Raw genomic sequence first — 15,532 nt, 5'->3', positions numbered from 1 at the left:
ACCTCCAGGCTGCGTGCACACGCATGCGAAGCGAGCACATCAGACAGCAAACAATTTCCCAAGCAGCATTCCATTCCTCTGCACATACTAAATGGCCTTTAATATGATATCGATAACGTTGTTGTTACATAAAGCGAATAATAACCGCTTGTAAAGAAAGCAGCTAGGAGGACTCTGTTGTGGCCACGGGAAAGTGGTAATTTGTGTGTCCGTGCTAATATAGAATACGTCCCAAATGGCACAATCACTACATATAGAATACAGTGCCATTTGGGACGCAATTAGGCTATACATTGGCAATCAGCTACTGAATTCTAGCTGGGGAGAGAGAGTGTACCACGAAACAAGCCAGGGGAATGTTGATAGAATTCTCCCTGTCAAGCAAAGAGAGAACCGAGTGAACAACGATAGCTAAGTAACGTTAGCTAGTTCTGTTTTAGATGTATCAACAGTACCCGGTCAGGTGCCCATTCGTGGACGTTCAACATCCGTCCGGAACAGCTGACGAAATAGCGGACAGGGAGAGAGAAAGAGCGACACAAACAAGCACTAATAAATACATATTGTTGACTAGCTATCTGCTTGTTTGCGTTCCAGACGTAGGGCTTTAAAAACAACGGAAACTCATACCTTCTATCGATCTAGATGCGTTTCTGGCGTCATTCACGTGAGGCTGGCAGGTGGACAAACTACCGAGCAAGCCAAATTCATGCATTTAGAATTTTTATCCACATTTTTCAAAAGCTTTCCCCAAGCCAGATCAGTCCCCCTACTCGACAACCGGATGGACTGTCGGGCACTTCCTTTAAAAACACGTTTGTCGCGGGAGCTGACGGGAGATGTAGTTCCTACTGAAAACATTGCTCGAAAAAGCAATAGGTGTCGAGTTAAAATGTAACGTTTGTTTAATGTTCTAGCTAGTCTTAACGTGCCTGTCCTTTGAAAATGAAATCATCAACCAGAGTAGGTCACGTTTCCATATCCATCAATAGTACTTGGAAAATGTTAAACACTTGTATACATTTGTTTTAGCTAGCTAACAAGCTAATGTTGTTAGCCACGGTCCGTCCCACTTGCAGCACAACGGTCTCCTATGCTTTCCACTGTTTCAAAATGACCTCGCCTTATTTCGTTGAGAGTACCGCGGTCATCACTCGGAGCGGTAACAAGACCGTGCCCCATGCCGGTTTAGCCACGACGTTAAAAACTAGGATGGAGAGGAGAGTGTTGAGCGCCGCTGCTTCGAGGGCGCAAGTGAAACTGGAGGAAGACGATTCCAGCGTATCAAATCAGAGTTTGGGACGAGACGCTTCAGGTATGAATCCGTTTTTATCACAATGTTTCCCTTCTGACATCTACACACTGAAGCAATATCTTGCTGCATCATTGAGGGACTTTCAGATGGGACAAGCTGTAGCCTAAAACAACAACTAAGAGTTGACTTCAGAGAAAGAGAGCCTACGGCCTGGCTATATGCACACAGTCTGAATACACCCCTAATATCTTTGACACAGGTGACGATGACATCTACTACTTCCTGTATGTTCAGTACATGAAGAATGTGGCATAATTTCTGTATGCCTCAGAATGTTCAGCACACCTCATCACTCAACTTCTGTCCCCCGCCCTTACTTTACCTTGCAGATATTGGCTCCTCTAGGTTCCGTCGCTCATCCATCGGCCAATCAAAAGCTGAGCCAGACAAAGCCCAGCCCCTGTTACCCCTGGAACCCATCCTGCGGAGGAGGAGGGCCCAGGTGAAGGTGGAATACGATGGGAAGGTGGAGCCTAAACAATGGGAGCCTCCTGATTGGAGCAAGCAGCTGGGTCATGTGCGTCAGATGAGGAGCGCCAGGGACGCGCCTGTTGACCTCATGGGGGCGGGGAAATGCTACGACACACACGCCCCTGATGAGGTGGGTGAGACCCCACTGGTTTCTGTCTCTCCGTCGTACACCCCCCACTACCGCTTTGCCCCACCCAGCTAACCCCCTGCTGTCTGTCCTACCACCCTACATCCAGCCAATACTAACCTTTACCCCTACTGCCTCCATCTCTGTTGGTTCTGCTTGGGCCTGGACCACTACTGTCCAGCCCTATGCCTCTACTGCCTCCATCTCTGTTGGTTCTGCTTGGGCCTGTACCACTACTGTCCAGCCCTATGCCTCTACTGCCTCCATCTCTGTTGTTTCTGCTTGGGCCTGTACCACTACTGTCCAGCCCTATGCCTCTACTGCCTCCATCTCTGTTGTTTCTGCTTGGGCCCGTACCACTACTGTCCAGCCCTATGCCTCTACTGCCTCCATCTCTGTTGTTTCTGCTTGGGCCCGTACCACTACTGTCCAGCCCTATGCCTCTACTGCCTCTATCTCTGCTCCCACTACCCAGCCCATAGCTACTCCAACAGCTGTATCTACGTATGCCCCTGCCCGTGTTTCTTACCCTACTCCTGCCTACGCCCAGCCTCAGCCCCTGAGCCTGTCTATACACTCGTCTATACCAACCACAATGCCCTTCTCCTGTGGGGTTATCTCCATTACAATGTACATGATTTACATTACAACTTACTTTAAGATTAAGATTCCCCACCTTCCTTCCTCTCCCCTCCTCTTACCTCCCCACCTACACCCTGGCCACTGCCACCCCTCTCTCTGCTCCCTCATCCTCTCCGGGTCAGAGGTGGACCAGGCTTCTCTCCTCACCAGCCCCTGCTACCCCCTGCTCCGTGCTGTCCACACATTCTCCCACTGTAACACGAACCTCCTGTTGACCTACCAAGAGACCGCTTCCTGCCTTGGCTCCTCCCTCTCCCGCGTCCTCACCTTCCCCGAGTTCGCCCTAGCCTTCTCCCGCTTCACAGAGGTTGTGACTTCAGTCCACCCCGCCGGGCAGAGGGAGCTCAACGGTTACCTGTCCATCATCTCTGACCTGGCACTCACCTGGGGTAGAGACCTGTTCTAGACCTGTGGGGCGGAGACCTGTTCTAGACCTGTAGGGCGGAGACCTGTTCTAGACCTGTGGGGCGGAGACCTGTTCTAGACCTGTGGGGCGGAGACCTGTTCTAGACCTGTGGGACGGAGACCTGTTCTAGACCTGTGGGGCGGAGACCTGTTCTAGACCTGTAGGGCGGAGACCTGTTCTAGACCTGTAGGGCGGAGACCTGTTCTAGACCTGTAGGGCGGAGACCTGTTCTAGACCTGTAGGGCGGAGACCTGTTCTAGACCTGTGGGGCGGAGACCTGATCTAGACCTGTGGGGCGGAGACCTGATCTAGACCTGTGGGGCGGAGACCTGATCTAGACCTGTGGGGCGGAGACCTGTTCTAGACCTGTAGGGCGGAGACCTGATCTACACCTACCACTGTAGAGCAGTGGCAGAAATCGGCTACACCAGGGCTTTGTGCGTTCTGCCCCTATATTTTGCCGCTAAAGTAATGTGGGAGTTTGAGGGAGCTCCGCTCTCCATTCCCCCCCATTCCCCCCCAGGTCTACTGGGGGGTTAGAGACCAACAGATCTACTTCCAGGTCATCACTGGTCACAAACCTCTCACCTGCGGCAGGTGTAACTCACTGGAGCACGAGCTGTATCACTGTCTGTCAAAGAACCACTGGGTCTAGCACTGATACTGGTCTATGTAGTACTGGTCAGGATCTATGTAGGTCTATGAAGGATTATGTAGTACTGGTCAGGATCTATGTAGGTCTATATAGTCCTATGAAGGATTATGTTGCACTAGTCAGGATCTATGTAGGACCTATGAAGGACTATGTAGCACTGATCATGATCTATTTAGGTCTATGTCGCATTATGTAGTACTGGTAATGCCACAATGTAACACTGGTCATGACAATATGTAACACACAAAGGGGTCATTCCTGACACACAGTATGTTGTCTGTGCCAATCACACAAACTCCCTTTCCACAGGTGGTGCTGACTGTTGCCTGTAGGGCGTTAGAATACACAGATGTAGTAGCAGGGTTCCACCAGTAGAACTAGTTGAACCCTGCCGGTAGAACAGTAGAATACAGAGGTAGTAGCAGGGTTCCACCAGTAGAACTAGTTGAACCCTGCAGGTAGAACAATACAATACACAGATGTAGTAGCAGGGTTCCACCAGTAGAACTAGTTGAACCCTGCAGGTAGAACAGTAGAATACAGAGGTAGTAGCAGGGTTCCACCAGTAGAACTAGTTGAACCCTGTAGGTAGAACAGTAGAATACAGAGGTAGTAGCAGGGTTCCACCAGTAGAACTAGTTGAACCCTGCCGGTAGAACAGTAGAATACAGAGGTAGTAGCAGGGTTCCACCAGTAGAACTAGTTGAACCCTGTAGGTAGAACAGTAGAATACAGAGGTAGTAGCAGGGTTCCACCAGTAGAACTAGTTGAACCCTGCAGGTAGAACAATACAATACACAGATGTAGTAGCAGGGTTCCACCAGTAGAACTAGTTGAACCCTGTAGGTAGAACAGTAGAATACACAGAGGTAGTAGCAGGGTTCCACCAGTAGAACTAGTTGAACCCTGCAGGTAGAACAATACAATACACAGATGTAGTAGCAGGGTTCCACCAGTAGAACTAGTTGAACCCTGCAGGTAGAACAGTAGAATACACAGAGGTAGTAGCAGGGTTCCACCAGTAGAACTAGTAAAACCCTGCCGGTAGAACAGTAGAATACAGAGGTAGTAGCAGGGTTCCACCAGTAGAACTAGTTGAACCCTGCCGGTAGAACAGTAGAATACAGAGGTAGTAGCAGGGTTCCACAAGTAGAACTAGTTGAACCCTGCAGGTAGAACAATACAATACACAGATGTAGTAGCAGGGTTCCACCAGTAGAACTAGTTGAACCCTGCAGGTAGAACAGTAGAATACAGAGGTAGTAGCAGGGTTCCACCAGTAGAACTAGTTGAACCCTGCAGGTAGAACAGTAGAATACACAGAGGTAGTAGCAGGGTTCCACCAGTAGAACTAGTTGAACCTTGCCGGTAGAACAGTAGAATACAGAGGTAGTAGCAGGGTTCCACCAGTAGAACTAGTTGAACCCTGCAGGTAGAACAATACAATACACAGATGTAGTAGCAGGGTTCCACCAGTAGAACTAGTTGAACCCTGCAGGTAGAACAGTAGAATACAGAGGTAGTAGCAGGGTTCCACCAGTAGAACTAGTTGAACCCTGCAGGTAGAACAGTAGAATACACAGAGGTAGTAGCAGGGTTCCACCAGTAGAACTAGTTGAACCCTGCCGGTAGAACAGTAGAATACAGAGGTAGTAGCAGGGTTCCACCAGTAGAACTAGTTGAACCCTGCAGGTAGAACAGTAGAATACACAGAGGTAGTAGCAGGGATCCACCAGTAGAACTAGTTGAACCCTGCCGGTAGAACAGTAGAATACACAGAGGTAGTAGCAGGGTTCCACCAGTAGAACTAGTTGAACCCTGCCGGTAGAACAGTAGAATACACAGAGGTAGTAGCAGGGTTCCACCAGTAGAACTAGTTGAACCCTGCAGGTAGAACAGCAGAATACCCATTAGAGTTGGAGGGGTTCTACAGAGTATTGTCAGAATGCTGTATATCTGATTTATGTTCCAGGATAAAGGTGAAATACATCCAGCACTATAAAAGGAGGATGTGGAACTGCAGTTAAGTTATGTCACTGGATATGATTTGTCATGAGCTTACGAAACAAACAGTGCAAAAGTGTTGAAGATCGGAGATGGGCCTAGCTAGCTAGCTGGGGTGTATTCACTAGGAACCAAACAGACGCAAACAGAACTAGGCAGGACTTACCTGAATTTGTCCAATAGAAACACTTGATTTCGAAGCAGGACGTTTTCCGTTGGAAAACTTTTTTCTACAGTGTGCGACTAATGAATACATCCCAAGCTGTTTACATGAGGCCAGTTGAATCAGGCTATACCACCATGACACACAAGGATATAAAAGTTAGATGTTACATGACATGTTAGCTATGTACACCTATTCTCCCACCAGGAGTGATGAGTCAACCTCATTCTGAGAGTGGAGACCTCTTTAGAAACAATGAAAGAGAAAAGTGTACGCCTACCGAATACTCAATTTTAACACAAAGTAGTGCATCAGAGGCATACTAGCAAGGATATACACTACATTACCAAAGTATGTGGACACCTGCTCGTTGAACATCTCATTCCAAAATCATGGGCATTTTATATGGAGTTGGTCCCCCTCCTTGCTGCTATAACAGCCTCCACTCTTCAGGGAAGGCTTTCCACTAAATGTTGGAACATTGCTGCAGGGACTTGCAGCCAAAAGAGCATTAGTGAGGTTGGGCACTGATGTTGGGCGATTAGGCCTGGTTTGCAGTCGGCGTTTCAATTCATCACAAAGGTGTTCGATGGGGTTGAGGTCAGGGCTATGTGCATGCCAGTCAAATACTTCCACACCGATCCACACTCTGTATGGGCCTCGCTTTGTGCACGGGGGCATTGTCATGCTAAAACAGGAAAGGGCCTTCCCCAAACTGTTGCCACAAAGTTGGAAGCACAGAATTGTCTAGAATGTCATTGTATGCTGTAGCGTTAAGATTTCCCTTCACTGGAACTGGCCTAGCCGGAACCATGAAAAACATCCCCAGAACATTATTCCTCCTCCACCAAACTTTACAGTTGGCACTATGCATTGGGGCAGGTAGTGTTTTCCTGGCATCCGCCAAACCCAGATTCGTCCATCGGACTGCCAGATGGTGAACTGTGATTCATCACTCCAGAGAACGCGTTTCCACTGCTCCAGAGTCCAATGGCGGAGAGCTTTACACCACTCCAGCCGACGCTTGGCATTGCACATGGTGATGCTTAGCCATGGAAACCCATTTCATGAAGCTCCTGACGAACAGTTCTTGTGCTGGCGTTGCTTCCAGAGACAGTTTGGAACTCAGTAGTGATTGTTGCAACCGAGGACAGACTATTTTTACATGCTACGCACTCCATCACTCGGAGATCCTGTTCTGTGAGCTTGTGTGACCTACCACTTCGCGGCTGAGCCGTTGTTGCTCATAGACGTTTCCACTTCACAATAACAGCACTTACAGTTGACCGGGGCAGCTCTAACAGGGCAGAAATTTGACGAACTGACTTATTGGAAAGGTGGCATCTTATGACGGTGCCACGTAAGTCACTAAGCTTTTCAGTAAGGCCATTCTACTGCCAATGTTTGTCTATGGAGATTGCATGGCTGTGTGCTCGATTTTATACACCTGTCAGCAACGGGTGTGGCTGAAATAGCTGAATCCACTAATTTGAAGTGGTGTCCATATGCTTTTTTATGTGTAGTTTACTATCTAAAAGATGCCAGATTAAAGACTCTCCCCTCCTCGCCCATCAAGTGAGGCGTTATCAGGTCCTGGTCTCTCTAAAGTTGTCTAGCCAGATTAAAGACTCTCTCCCCTCCCCCTCATCTCTTCCACCAGGTGCGACGTTACCAGGTGCTGGTGTCTCTGATGTTGTCTAGTCAGACAAGGGACCAGGTGACCAGTGCAGCTCTGCAGAGACTCAGGGCTCATGGCTGTACGGTGGACAACATAGTCAACACTGACGATGACACACTGGGACAACTCATCTACCCTGTTGGCTTCTGGAGGGTAACACACACTATACACTGCCTTCACAAAGTGTTCACAGCCCTTGACTTTTTCCACATTTTGTTGTGTTACAAAGTGGGATTAAAATGGATTTAATTGTGGGGGTTATTGGTCAATGATCTACACCATACTCTGTCACAGATAAAGTATAAATATTTGTAGAAAATTCATGAAAAATAAAACACTAATATATCTTCATTAGATAAGTATTCAACCCCCTGAGTCAATACATGTGACAGCGACTACAGCTGTGAGTCTTTCTGGGTAAGTCTCTAAGAGCTTTCCACACCTAGATTGTGCATCATTTGCCCATTATTCTTTTCAAAATTCCTCAAGCTCTGTCAAATTGGTTGTTGTTTATTGCTAGACAACCATTGCCATATATTTCTAAGTATATTTAAGTCAAAATTGTAATTCTGCCACTCAGGAACATTAACTGTCTTCTTGGTAAGCAACTCCAGTGTAGATTTGGCCTTGTGTTTTAGGTTGTTGTCCTGCTGAAAGATGAATTCATCTGCCAGTGTCTGGTGGAAAGCAGACTGAACCAGGTTTTCCTCCAGGATTTTGCCTGTGCTTAGCTCCATTCTGTTTATTTTATCCTGAAAAACTCTCTAGTCCTTAACAATTAAAAGCATACCCATAACATGATGCAGCCACCACTATCCTTTAAAATATGGAGAGTGGTACTCTGTAATGTGTTGTATTGGATTTGCCTTAAACATAACACTTTGTATCCAGGACAAAAAATGTATTGCTTTGACACATTTTTTGCAGTATTACTTCAGTGAATTGTTGCAAACAGGATCCATGTTCTGGAGTATTTGTATTCTGTACAGGCTTCCTTCTTTTCACTCGGTCATTTATGTTAGTATTGTGGAGTAACTACAATGTTGCTGATCCATCCTCAGTTTATTATCACAGCCATTCAACTCTGTAACTGTTTTAAAGTCACCATTGGCCTCATGGTAAAATCCCTGAGCAGCTTCCTTCCTCACTGGCAACTGAGTTGGGAAGTACGCCTGCATCTTTGTAGTGACTGGGTGTATCGACACACCATCCAAAGTGTAATTAATAACTTCACCATGTTGAAAGGGATATTCAATATCTGCTTTTTATTTTTACCCATCTACCAACCCATCTGCTCTACTTTATGAGCCATTGGAAAACCTCCCTAGTTTTTGTGGTTGAATCTGTGTTTGAAATTCACTGCTCGACTGAGGGACCATACAGATAATTCTGTGTTGGGAACAGAGATATGGTAGTCATTCAAAAATCATGTTAAACACTATTGCACACAGAGTGAGTCAATGCACTTGTTAAGCAAATATTTACGCCTGAAATTATTTAGTCATAGCAAAGGATTGAATACTTTACTCAAGCATTTCAGCTTTTTATTAATTAATTTGTAAAAAATAAAAACATTCCACATTATGGGGTATTGTGGGTAGGCCAGTGACAAATCTCAATGTAATCCATTTTAAATTCAGGCTGTACCATGTGGAAAAGTCAAGGGGTGAGAATACTTTCTGAAGACACACTCTTACTGCACCATGTCTTCCTTTGAACATGAGTATGAATAAAACCTTGACATGTCTTCTCTCCTACCCACCCTCCTCCAGACCAAGGTGAAGTACCTGAAGCAGATGTCAGTGATACTCCAGAGAGAGTTTAGAGGGGACATCCCTAACACAGTGGAGGGTCTGGTACGACTACCTGGAGTTGGACCCAAGATGGCTCACCTGGCCATGGACATCGCCTGGCACCAGGTCTCTGGCATAGGTAGGTATGGCTCATATACAGTTGAAGTCAGAAGTTTACATACACCTTAGCCAAATACATTTAAACTCAGTTTTTCACAATTTCCTGTCTTAGGTCAGTTAGGATCACCACTTAATTTTAAGAATGTAAAATGTTAGAATAATAGAGAATTTATTTATTTCAGCTTTTATTTCTTTCATCACATTCCCAGTGGGTCAGAAGTTTACATAAACTCAATTAGTATTTGGTAGCATTGCCTTTAAATTGTTTAACCTGTTGGGTCTAGGGGGCAGCATTTGCACGTCTGGATAAAAAAAATGTACCCGATTTAATCTGGTTACTAATCCTACCCAGTAACTAGAATATGCATATACTTATTATATATGGATAGAAAACACTCTAAAGTTTCCAAAACTGTTTGAATGGTGTCTGTGAGTATAACAGAACTCATTTGGCAGGCAAAACCCTGAGACATTTTCTGACAGGAAGTGGATACCTGATGTGTTGTATTGACTTTAAACCTCTCCCATTGAAAAACACAGGGGTTTAGGAATATTTTGGCACTTCCTATTGCTTCCACTAGATGTCACCAGCCTTTACAAAGTGTTTTGAGTCTTCTGGAGGGAGATCTGACCGAACAAGAGCCATGGAACGGTGATGTCCCATTAGACACCTGGCGCGCTACTTCATGTTGGGTACCCTCGTTCCAATACGTTATAAAAGGCTATGCATTCGTCCACCTTGAATATTATTCATGTTCTGGTTAAAAAAGGCCCTAATGATTTATGCTATACAACGTTTGACATGTTTGAACGAACGGAAATATATTTTTTCCCCTCGTTCATGACGAGAAGTCCGGCTGGCTTACATCATGTGCTAACGAGACGGAGATTTTTGGACATAAATGATGAGCTTTTTTGAACAAAACTACATTCGTTATGGACCTGTGATACCTGGAAGTGACATCTGATGAAGAGAATCAAAGGTAATGGATTATTTACATAGTATTTTCGATTTTAGATCTCCCCAACATGACGTCTAGTCTGTATCGCAACGCGTATTTTTCTGGGCACAGTGCTCAGATTATTGCAAAGTGTGATTTCCCAGTAAGGTTATTTTTAAATCTGGCAAGTTGATTGCGTTCAAAAGATGTAAATCTATAATTCTTTAAATGACAATATAATATTTTACCAATGTTTTCTAATTTTAATTATTTAATTTGTGACGCTGACTTGACTGCCGGTTATTGGAGGGAAACGATTTCCTCAACATCAATGCCATAGTAAAACGCTGTTTTTGTATATAAATATGAACTTGATAGAACTAAAAATGCATGCATTGTCTAACATAATGTCCTAGGAGTGTCATCTGATGGAGATTGTAAAAGGTTAGTGTATCATTTTAGCTGGTTTTATGGTTTTGGTGACCCTGTCTTTGACTTGACAAAACATTACACACAACTCTTGTAAATGTACTGTCCTAACATACTCTAAATTTATGCTTTCGCCGTAAAACCTTTTTGAAATCGTAAAACGTGGTTAGATTAAGGAGATGTTTATCTTTCAAATGGTGTAACATAGTTGTATTTTTGAAAAATTTGAATTTTGACATTTATTTGGATTCAAATTTGCCGCTCTTGAAATGCACCTGCTGTTGATGGAGTGCACCACAGGTGGCACGCTAGCGTCCCACCTAGCCCCAAGAGGTTAACTTGGGTCAAACATTTCGGGTAGCCTTCCACAAGCTTCCCACAATAAGTTGGGTGAATTTTGGCCCATTTCTCCTGACAGAGCTGGTGTAACGGAGTCAGGTTTGTAGGCCTCCTTACTCGCACACGCTTTTTCAGTTCTGCCCACACATTTTCTATAGGATTGAGGTCAGGGCTTTGTGATGGCCACTCCAATACATTGACTTTGTTGTCCTTAAGCCATTTTGCCACAACTTTGGAAGTATGCTTGGGGTCATTGTCCATTTGGAAGACCCGTTTGCGACCAAGCTTTAACCTCCTGACTGATGTCTTGAGATGTTGCTTCAATATATTTTGTGAAGTGCACCTGTCCCTCCTGCAGCAAAGCACCCCCACAACATGATGCTGCCACCCCCGTGCTTCAAGGTTGGGATGGTGTTCTTCGGCTTGCAAGCCTCCCCCTTTTTCCTCCAAACATAACAATGGTCATTATGGCCAAACAGTTCTATTTTTGTTTCATCAGACCAGAGGACATTTCTCCAAAAAGTACGATCTTTGTCCTCATGTGCAGTTGCAAACCGTAGTCTGGCTTTTTTATGGCGGTTTTGGAGCAGTGGCTTCTTCCTCGCTGAGCGGCCTTTCAGGTTATGTCGATATAGGACTCGTTTTACTGTGGATATAGATACTTTTGTACCCGTTTCCTCTAGCATCTTCACAAGGTCCTTTGCTGTTGTTCTGGGATTGATTTGCACTTTTCGCACCAAAGTACTTCATCTCTAGGAGACAGCACGTGTCTCCTTCCTGAGCGGTATGCCGGCTGCGTGGTCCCATGGTGTTTATACTTGCGTACTATTGTTTGTACAGATGAACGTGGTACCTTCAGGCGTTTGGAAATTGCTCCCAAGGCTGAACCAGACTTGTGTAGGTCTACAATTTTTTTCTCTGAGGTCTTGGCAGATTTTCCCATGATGTCAAGCAAAGAGGCAGTGAGTTTGAAGGTAGGCCTTGAAATACATCCACATGTACACCCCCAATTGACTCACATGATGTCAATTATCCTATCAGAAGCTTCTAAAGCCATGACATCATTTTCTGGAATTTTCCAAGCTGTTAAAAGCCACAGTCAACTTAGTGTATGTAAACCTCTGACCCACTGGAATTGTGATACAGTGAATTATAAGTGAAATAATCTGTCTGTAAACAATTGTTTGAAAAATTACTTGTCATGCACAAAGTAGATGTCCTAACCGACTTTCCAAAACTATAGTTAGTTAACAAGAAATTTGTGGAGTGGTTGAAAAACAAGTTTTAATGACTCCAATCTAAGTGTATGTAGACTTCCGACTTCAACTGTAGGACTACAAATCCCATACTATTGTTTTGTGGTGTCGCCTGATCAAGTTCAGAGTGGTAGTTCTATTGGATTATATAGTGGGCAACTTCTCATGGGATAGTTTCCTTCTACTTTTTGTTGTTTTTATTGTGTGTGTGTGTGTGTGTGTGTGTGTGTGTGGTGTGTGTGTGTGTGTGTGTGTGTGTGTGTGTGTGTGTGTGTGTGTGTGTGTGTGTGTGTGTGTGTGTGAGAGTAGGCGTGGACACACACGTCCACCGTATCTCCAACCGGCTCGGATGGACGAGAGGTGGGACCAAGAACCCAGAGGAGACACGCAAGGCCCTGGAAGACTGGTTACCAAGGTAACCAGACAACACCACTTCCTGTACCTCTGACCCATCAGGTCACTCGTTAACCAGTCACTGACCAATCAGATCCCTTACAGCAGGAAAGGGAAACATTTGTCCTTGTGATTTCTGTCTGACATGATTTTGATGAAGACGGGGATGGTGATTGATGATCTTCCTCTCTCTTCCCCGACACAGGGATCTATGGAGTGAGATCAACTGGTTGCTGGTGGGGTTTGGTCAACAGGTGTGTCTACCTGTCAATCCTCTCTGCTCCGTGTGTCTGAATCAGCACAGCTGCCCCTCCGCCCACCAAGCCTCCCCAGCCAAGAGGCCTAAAGCTGGGTCACCTCGCTCACCACACTCCCCCAAGACCTCCAGGGTCAAGCTGGAGCCTGGTTTGGGGTTATCACCCCCCTCCTCCTCCTCAGCCACACCAGTCAAAGAGAAATCTTTGGCTACCGCCCTCTCCCCTCCTCTGCTGCCCAGAAAAAGGAAGTCCAAAGCCAAAACCTACTCTACATGATACGACAGAAGGGGGTAGAATCCCTATAGAGATATAGGGACCATGTCCCAATTCTCTCTCCTTCCTCCAAAAGTGTGCACTTGTCACTTCCCTTGACTGCTTTGAAATGAGCGGTACTAGAAATATGGTGGTAACTCCTACTAGTCCCAGTGGTATTAACTTCTTTAGCGGGGAGACCATTTTTGGACCAAATTTCTGTGGACCCCATTTATTTTGCTAGAATTTCTCACACCACCCCAAAATAACCTTAAAATCGTTACATTTAGATTTTTACATCAACTAATAAACAATTCATATTTTCATATCTTTATCAAAACTGAACCAATAAATAAATGTACTCAATAAAATGTTATTTTTCAAATGATCTCAAACACGTTTGTATATTGTCCCATACAATTATCGGCACTTAAATGTTTTGTTCCCAAAACAAATAGCGACCTGACAATACCACTGACATAATCCTTGCAGATATACCAGAGTGCCTAAGATGTGTCGGGGTCAGAGGTCCATTTGGAATTAACAATGTGAGTGTAAGACACTGAGTTCCCCCAGGAGACTACAGGGTGGTTTGGTGACCACTGCTTTACTGGATCCAACTGACTGTCAGGGTCCTAATCTGAGTTTATGGATAGAATGCACGTTTATCATTGCACCCTTAAGTGACCACTGAATTGGGTTGATGTGTATCCATTAATAATATACTGATGAAAAATATATAACGCAACATGCAACAACTTCAATGATTTTACTGAGTTACAGTTCATATAAGGAAAGCAGTCAATTGAAATAAATCAGGCCCTGATCTATGGAGTTCATATGACTGGGCAGGAGCGCAGGCATGGGTGGGCATAGGCCCACCCACTGAGCCAGACAATCAGAATTAGATTTTCCCCCACAAAAAGGCTATACTACAGACAGAAATACTCCAGTTTCATCAGCTGTCCGGGTGGCTGGTCTCAGACGATCCCGCAGGTGAAGGAGCCGGATGTGGAGTTCCTGGGCTGGTAGGGTTACACGTGGTCGTGAGGCCGGTTGGAAGAACTGGCAAATTCTTTAAAACGACATTGGCTGCGGCTAACGGTAGAGAAATGATTCAGTTATCTGACAACAGCTCTGGTGGACATTTCTGCAGTCAGCATGCCAATTGCACGCGCCCTCAACTTGACAGCTGTGGCATTGCGACAAAACTGCACATTTTAGAATGGCCTCATTGTCCCCAGCACAAGGTGTACATTAGAGGTCGACCGATTATGATTTTTCTACGCCGATACCGATTGTTGGAGGGTCCAAAAAAAGCCGATACCGATTAAATCGGCAGTTTTATTTATTTATTTGTATTAATGACAATTACAACAATACTGAATGAACACTTATTTTAACTTAATAAAATACATCAAATCAATTTAGCCTCAAATAAATGAAACATGTTCAATTTGGTTTAAATAATGCAAAAAGAGAAGAAAGTAAAAGTGCAATATGTGCCATGTAAAAAAGCTAAAGTTTAAGTTCCTTGCTCAGAACATATGAAAGCTGGTGGTTCCTTTTAACATGAGTCTTCAATATTCCCAGGTAAGAAGTTTTAGGTTGCAGTTATTATAGGACTATTTCTCTCTATACTATTTGTATTTCATATACCTTTGACTATTGGCTGTTCTTGTAGGCACTTTAGTATTGCCAGTGTAACAGTATAGCTTCCGTCCCTCTCCTCGAACCAGGAACACGTCGACAACAGCCACCCTCGAAGCATCGTTACCCATCGCTCCACAAAAGCCACGGCCCTTGCAGAGCAAGGGGAACAACTACTCCAAGTCTCAGAGCGAGTGACGTTTGAAACGCTATTAGCGCGCACCCCGCTAACCTGCTAGCCATTTCACATCGGTTACACCAGCCTAATCTCGGGAGTCGATAGGCAAGAAGTCATAAACGGCGCAATGTTTGAAGCATTGCGAAGAGCTGCTGGCAAACGCACAAAGTGCTGTTTGAATGAAAAGTGCTGTTTGAATGAATGCTTACGAGGCTGCTGCTGCCTACCACCGCTCAATCAGACTGCTCTATCAAACCATAGACTTAATTATAACATAATAACACAGAAATACGAGCCTTAGGTCATTAATATGGTCAAATCCGGAAACTATCATTTCGAAAATAAAACCTTTATTCTTTCAGTGAAATACGGAACCGTTCCATATTTTATCTAACGGGTGGCATCCGTAAGTCTAAATATTCCTGTTACATTGCACAACCTTCAATGTTATATCATAATTACA

General features: G+C 44.8%; 2 protein-coding genes across 4 annotated transcripts in view; one reads left to right on the top strand and one right to left on the bottom strand.

The window, feature by feature from the left end:
* The window catches only part of LOC106595758 (tuberin), an 80,832-nt gene extending 79,674 nt beyond the window's left edge, over positions 1-1,158 (bottom strand). For all 3 annotated transcript variants that reach the window (XM_082958633.1, XM_082958634.1, XM_082958635.1), the window contains exon 1: positions 1,022-1,158. In XM_082958633.1, coding sequence (XP_082814759.1) covers positions 1,022-1,023 — 2 coding nt within the window. In that variant the 5' untranslated portion in view covers positions 1,024-1,158. The remainder of the gene's footprint in view (positions 1-1,021) is intronic.
* On the top strand, positions 1,048-13,629 carry LOC106564287 (endonuclease III-like protein 1). Its single transcript, XM_082958636.1, has 6 exons — positions 1,048-1,315; positions 1,645-1,916; positions 7,444-7,614; positions 9,234-9,393; positions 12,649-12,754; positions 12,938-13,629. The coding sequence occupies exons 1-6, from the start codon at positions 1,048-1,050 to the stop codon at positions 13,263-13,265; spliced, it is 1,305 nt and encodes a 434-aa protein (XP_082814762.1). The 3' UTR covers positions 13,266-13,629.
* Positions 13,630-15,532: the final 1,903 nt, after the last annotated feature.

Source organism: Salmo salar, chromosome 12 (assembly GCF_965601325.2).
Source record: "Salmo salar chromosome 12, fSalSal1, whole genome shotgun sequence".
Classification (NCBI taxonomy): domain Eukaryota; kingdom Metazoa; phylum Chordata; class Actinopteri; order Salmoniformes; family Salmonidae; genus Salmo; species Salmo salar.
The sequence above is the reverse complement of the archived record's forward strand: the minus strand, read 5'-3'. Positions and strand labels throughout refer to the sequence as shown.

What these genes read in the sequence shown, in the direction of transcription:
- LOC106564287 (XM_082958636.1), top strand. Translation starts at nt 1,048, where the DNA reads ATGTTGTTAGCCACGGTCCGTCCCACTTGCAGCACAACGGTCTCCTAT. An exon ending in ACCCTGTTGGCTTCTGGAGG is followed by an intron (nt 7,615 to 9,233) that starts GTAACACACACT and finishes ACCCTCCTCCAG; the next exon opens with ACCAAGGTGAAGTACCTGAA. An exon ending in CTGGAAGACTGGTTACCAAG is followed by an intron (nt 12,755 to 12,937) that starts GTAACCAGACAA and finishes TCCCCGACACAG; the next exon opens with GGATCTATGGAGTGAGATCA.